Raw genomic sequence first — 4,861 nt, forward strand, 5'->3', positions numbered from 1 at the left:
CGCGTGTGTCTGAGACCTTCCCTCTGCCCGCCCGCCCCGCGCCCGCCCCATGGGCGGGCAACTGGAAGGTGCCTGCCTGTGTCCCTAGTGGGACATCCCGCGCCAAAACTCCCGCACGGGCACAGCTTGTTCCCATGACCCCACGATGAAAACCACGTCCCCTTAGCACCCCGTCACCCCCCCGAGTCCCCACACCATCCCGACATGCTGACACCCTGTCCCTACCCTGTCTCTCACTCGTGTCACAGGTGGGAGTGGGTGGCCCCACAGGGCACCATGCCGCTGGGGCAGGATGGGCCCAGCTGGAAGAAGAGGACCGAGGATATTCGGCGGATCTACGACTTCCGAGACGTCCTGGGCACGTAAGTCGCAGTCTGGGGGACACACCGGTGACAACACTCACCGTGATGGGTCTGGCCCCTCCAGCTTTGCCAGACCTGCCAAGTGGAACCGGCTCAAATCCTGGCCTGAGGTGGGGCTGGCACATGAGGGGAGACACTGTGTGGCACAGGTGCAGGTGCCACCTCCCACTGGCGTTGGCTGGTTCCTCCTGCTGTGACACGGCGTGTCTGTGCCATGCCCAAGGATGGTCCCCCAGCTGGCAGAGGGGTTTCCACTGGTGCCCACAGCACTGTAAGGCTCTTAGGCTGGATTAGCACGTTAATTACGTCAAGGCTTAGGGCCCTTTGCAGCGTGAATATGCTGCCTGTCACTTCCCCACTTGGGCACTGCCAGCAGCTTTGCCCGGCTACTAATGGGCACCTCAGCCCTTGAGTGACCCTGGGTGCTGTGGGATGGCATGGCACAGGGCTCAGCCCCAGCACGGCTCATCCCCAGCAGCATCACAGCCTTATCCTGTCTGATAGGATGGTGCAGCCATACCGGGAGGGACAAGTGGTGCCAGGCGCTCTATTGCTGGCACTCTATTGCTGTCCAGCCATCCCAGCGGACGGCTCCCACTTGCTTTTCTCCTATAAATAGCTGGACTTTCTGCCTGTCGCCATGACAATCGTGGCATAGTGGCACTGACGGCTCTGGCTGGCAACCCCCCCTGCCCTGCTTATCCCTTAACCCCCCTAGGGGGGCCTTCTCCGAGGTGGTCCTAGCGGAGGAGAAGGCGACACGGAAGCTGGTGGCCATCAAATGCATCGCCAAGAAGGCACTGGAGGGGAAGGAGACCAGCATCGAGAATGAGATCGCCGTCCTCCACAAGTAGGGGCTGTCCCAGCACCAGGGTGGGAGTCCCACCCCATGGCACCCCCCACAACCCGGCACAGCTCCCCACTGCCAGCATCCATTGCCGCATGTTATTGCCAGTGCCCAAAATAGCCGGCAGCGCGTGATGCCCTGCAGCATGGAGCCTGGCTGCTCTCTGTCCCGTGGGGGCCGGAGTGGGGGCAGGTGGGAGCCCCCTCATGCCCCTGCACCTCCCCCTGCAGGATCAAGCACCCCAATATCGTGGCCTTGGATGACATCTACGAGAGTGGCACTCACCTCTACCTCATCATGCAGCTGTGAGTGTTGTTGGGGGGCTCCAGAGAGGTCTTGGAGGGGGGACTGTGCTGATGGGTGCTGCCCATCCCTGTAGGGTCTCAGGGGGGGAACTCTTCGACCGCATCGTGGAGAAGGGCTTCTACACCGAGCGGGACGCCAGTGCCCTGATCCGGCAGATCCTTGATGCTGTCAAGTACCTGCATGACATGGGCATCGTCCACCGCGACCTGAAGGTGAGCAGTTGGGGGGGAGGGGGACATATGCTGCACCCTCATGGTGGTGGCAGGAGGGGAGCCCAGTGTTGCCCTTCCCTGAACCCCCTCTCCTCGCAGCCCGAGAACCTGCTCTATTACAGCATGGACGAGGACTCAAAGATCATGATCAGTGACTTTGGGCTGTCGAAGATCGAGGGCTGCGGCAGTGTCATGTCCACGGCCTGTGGCACCCCCGGCTATGTGGGTGAGTGCCTGCTGTGGGCTGCCACCACCCTGGGTGTGGGGTTGGGGTATCCCCACAGGTTGGGGTCCCCCCTCACCCCTGCCATCCCCCCCAGCCCCTGAGGTGCTGGCACAGAAGCCTTACAGCAAGGCAGTGGATTGCTGGTCCATTGGGGTCATCGCCTACATTCTGTATGTATCCCCCCTCGTACCCCTTCCTATCCTGGGGGCCTGGCCCCAGGGCTGCCCAGGGCCAGCATCCCTCTCCCCCCACCCCCAGGCTCTGCGGTTACCCCCCTTTCTATGATGAGAACGATGCCAAGCTCTTTGAGCAGATCCTGCGGGCCGAGTATGAGTTTGACTCACCTTACTGGGATGACATCTCGGACTCGGGTGAGCTGAGACCACCAGGGTGGTGAGGGCTGGGAGCCTGGCACAGTGTCACAGAACCCAAGGGAACAGTGGGCATAGACACTCACAGCTGCTCAATGCCCTGTCACAGCCAAGGACTTCATCCAACACCTGATGGAGAAGGACCCCAGCAAGCGCTTCACCTGCGAGCAAGCACTGCAGCATCCCTGGTAAGGGGTGACCTGCCACAATCTGCCCCTTCTCTGGCTCACCCCACAGCAGCCATGGGGTAGGGGGGCCCCAGCTGACCCCCATCTCGCTTCAGGATCGCTGGGGACACAGCCCTGGACAAGAACATCCACCAGTCAGTGAGCGAGCAGATCAAGAAGAACTTTGCAAAGAGCAAGTGGAAGGTGAGTGGGGGTTGCTGCGGGGTGCTGGGGGACACAGAGGTCTCCCAGGCACCCCATGTCAGGTGACAGACACTGTGGGGTTGACAGCAAGCTTTCAACGCCACGGCAGTGGTGAGACACATGAGGAAGCTGCAGTTGGGAACCAGCCAGGACATCCCTGGACAGACAACTCCCACCAGCCCCAGCGAGCGGCTGGTAGGGGGGACCAGCAATGGTGAGCCCTGACCCCCTAATCCCCATCCTGCAGGCCCCAGGGCTGCTGCCAGGATCTCACCCTGCTCCTCCCTGCAGGGTCAGACTGTGGGCGCCCACCCACAAGCAGAGGTCAGCGCCTCCCTCCAGACTGAGCACGGCCCCACATAGCCACATCCGGGGGGGACCAGGGGGGGACCAGCCCTCCCATGGGCACCATGTGGGGTGGGGGGCCCTGCAGTGCAGGAGCAGGGGGGACAGTGTGAGGGCACCCTGCTGTGCTTGCTCTGGGTTTGTGGGGCTGCCCTCATTGCAGGCTCACAGCAGAGATCTGCATCGGGGCAGGGGCACCCCACGGAGCACCCCCAGCTTGGGGCTGTGTCGCAGGCCCCTTCCCACATCCATTCCCTCCCTCCGTCCACGCCTGGCCTGGCACTGTCCCACACCCCCACCCCCAGCATGTTCAAGGAGAATTTTCCAAATGGATGTTTCTATTTTATTGCTTGTAATAAAGGCAAGAGGCCAAAGGTGCTTGGCTCGGCTCTGCCCTGGGGGAGCTGGACACAGCCCTAATTCCCCCCAGCCTCACTGCCCAGAGCAGCGGCTCCCTCCACACACACAGTGGGCAGGGGACAGGCACAGCCCACCCCCCTCTGTCCCAGGCTGGCAGCACGCACAGTGTCCCACTCAAGCCACTCTTCCTCCTCGGGTGTCCCTAGGGGGGCCCATCCCCATGGTGGTCCTGGCTTCGGCTCTCCCAGGCCTGATCCCGGCTGCTGGTCAGCTCCTGGCCCTTGCGGAGGTCAGCACAGAACAGTACCTGGAGTGGAGAGAGATGATGGGGTGGGTATGGCCAGGATGGGGGTAAGGGCTGAACCCCAAGCTGCCTGGGACAGGGGTACTCACCGCTTGTGCCCAGCCAGCGCGGGGGCCCCACAGCCCCCGAAAGAAATCGCCTGTGGAGAGAGGGTGAGTGCCAGCATGGGGGACACAGGCACCATCCCTGAGGTCCCATGTCAGGGCCCAGCCCTGCCCTCACCGATCTCCTGGTAGGCCCGGGGGGTCAGGCTCTTGCTGCCCACTGCCACACCGTAGCGCTGCTGTGCGATGTGCCAGACATGAGTGTCCACTGGCACCGCCTCAGCCTTGTCCAGGGACACCAGGCAGACGCAGTCAGCCACCTGCCACCAGCAGCACTGTCAGCCCCTGATGCTGGACCCCATTCCCCATCCCACCCCCACCCTGGCACCCACCTTGGCACCTACACCGGGCAGGGCGCACAGCACCTTCCTGGCCTCGGCGTAGGGCGCGGTGCGGAGCTGGCGCAGCCCCTCAGCACCGAGACCCTGGGCGATGGCCTGCGCACTCCCACTGACAAACTTGGCCCGGTACCCAAAGCCCAGTGCCCGCAGCCGGGCCTCGGCATCAGTGCCTGCGTGGACACAGCACAGGAATGTGGGTGGGCGCAGGCGAGGTCATTGTGGGGTGGAAGTGGTGGGGCGGCAGCAGACCTGTGAGTGCCGAGAGGGACGGGAAGGCGTGGAACGGCCGGGCGTCGATGGAGCAGAGGTGGCGGCCAAAGGCCTGGCAGAGGCGCTCAATCATGGCAGTGATGCGGGAAATGTGGTTGTTGGAGGTGCAGATGAAGGAGAAGAGGCACTCGATAGGGTCCTGCCGCAGAACCCGCACCCCTGCAGGCAGGACACAGTGAGGGGATGCCGGGCAGGTGCTGTGGCCATCTCTTGTGGCCCCATGGAGCCGCCTCACCTGGGAAGTCCTCGGCCACCTTGCGGAACAGGGGGTCGGCCGCCTCCCACTCACGATACAGGGCCGACAGACTCACGTCCAGCTGGAAGTAGTCGCGCAGGATCCGGTCTGTCTCCGCACCGTCCAGCTTGGCTGCTTTGGCGGGGCACCCACCCCGTTCCTCCTCCTTGTGCTCATCCTCCTCGCCGTACACCGTGTACCAGAGCC

General features: G+C 63.4%; 3 protein-coding genes across 4 annotated transcripts in view; 2 read left to right on the top strand and 1 right to left on the bottom strand.

Annotated features, from left to right (window-relative positions):
* The window catches only part of TADA3 (transcriptional adaptor 3), a 5,012-nt gene extending 4,863 nt beyond the window's left edge, over window positions 1-149 (top strand). The window contains exon 10 of the mRNA XM_029958334.1: window positions 89-149. Coding sequence (XP_029814194.1) covers window positions 89-149 — 61 coding nt within the window. The remainder of the gene's footprint in view (window positions 1-88) is intronic.
* On the top strand, window positions 71-3,414 carry CAMK1 (calcium/calmodulin dependent protein kinase I). Of its 2 annotated transcripts, none has more exons than XM_018068726.2 (11): window positions 71-362; window positions 1,081-1,212; window positions 1,440-1,514; window positions 1,589-1,727; window positions 1,827-1,953; window positions 2,048-2,123; window positions 2,212-2,324; window positions 2,434-2,512; window positions 2,608-2,695; window positions 2,783-2,890; window positions 2,987-3,414. In XM_018068726.2, the coding sequence occupies exons 1-11, from the start codon at window positions 205-207 to the stop codon at window positions 3,056-3,058; spliced, it is 1,167 nt and encodes a 388-aa protein (XP_017924215.1). In that variant the 5' UTR covers window positions 71-204; the 3' UTR covers window positions 3,059-3,414. The 2 variants fall into 2 exon arrangements, with proteins under 2 accessions (XP_017924215.1, XP_017924214.1); XM_018068725.2 differs by having other exon boundaries at window positions 73-362; window positions 2,783-2,909.
* Window positions 3,352-4,856, bottom strand: OGG1 (8-oxoguanine DNA glycosylase; the record flags this gene model as incomplete). Its single annotated transcript, XM_029958335.1, has 6 exons — window positions 3,352-3,707; window positions 3,794-3,843; window positions 3,927-4,068; window positions 4,141-4,319; window positions 4,399-4,578; window positions 4,655-4,856. Coding segments are annotated over 6 exons (858 nt in total), but the record flags the coding sequence as incomplete, so codon positions are not given.
* Window positions 4,857-4,861: the final 5 nt, after the last annotated feature.

Source organism: Manacus vitellinus, unplaced genomic scaffold, assembly GCF_001715985.3.
Source record: "Manacus vitellinus isolate BGI_N305 unplaced genomic scaffold, ASM171598v3 scaffold_14_pilon, whole genome shotgun sequence".
Taxonomy (NCBI): domain Eukaryota; kingdom Metazoa; phylum Chordata; class Aves; order Passeriformes; family Pipridae; genus Manacus; species Manacus vitellinus.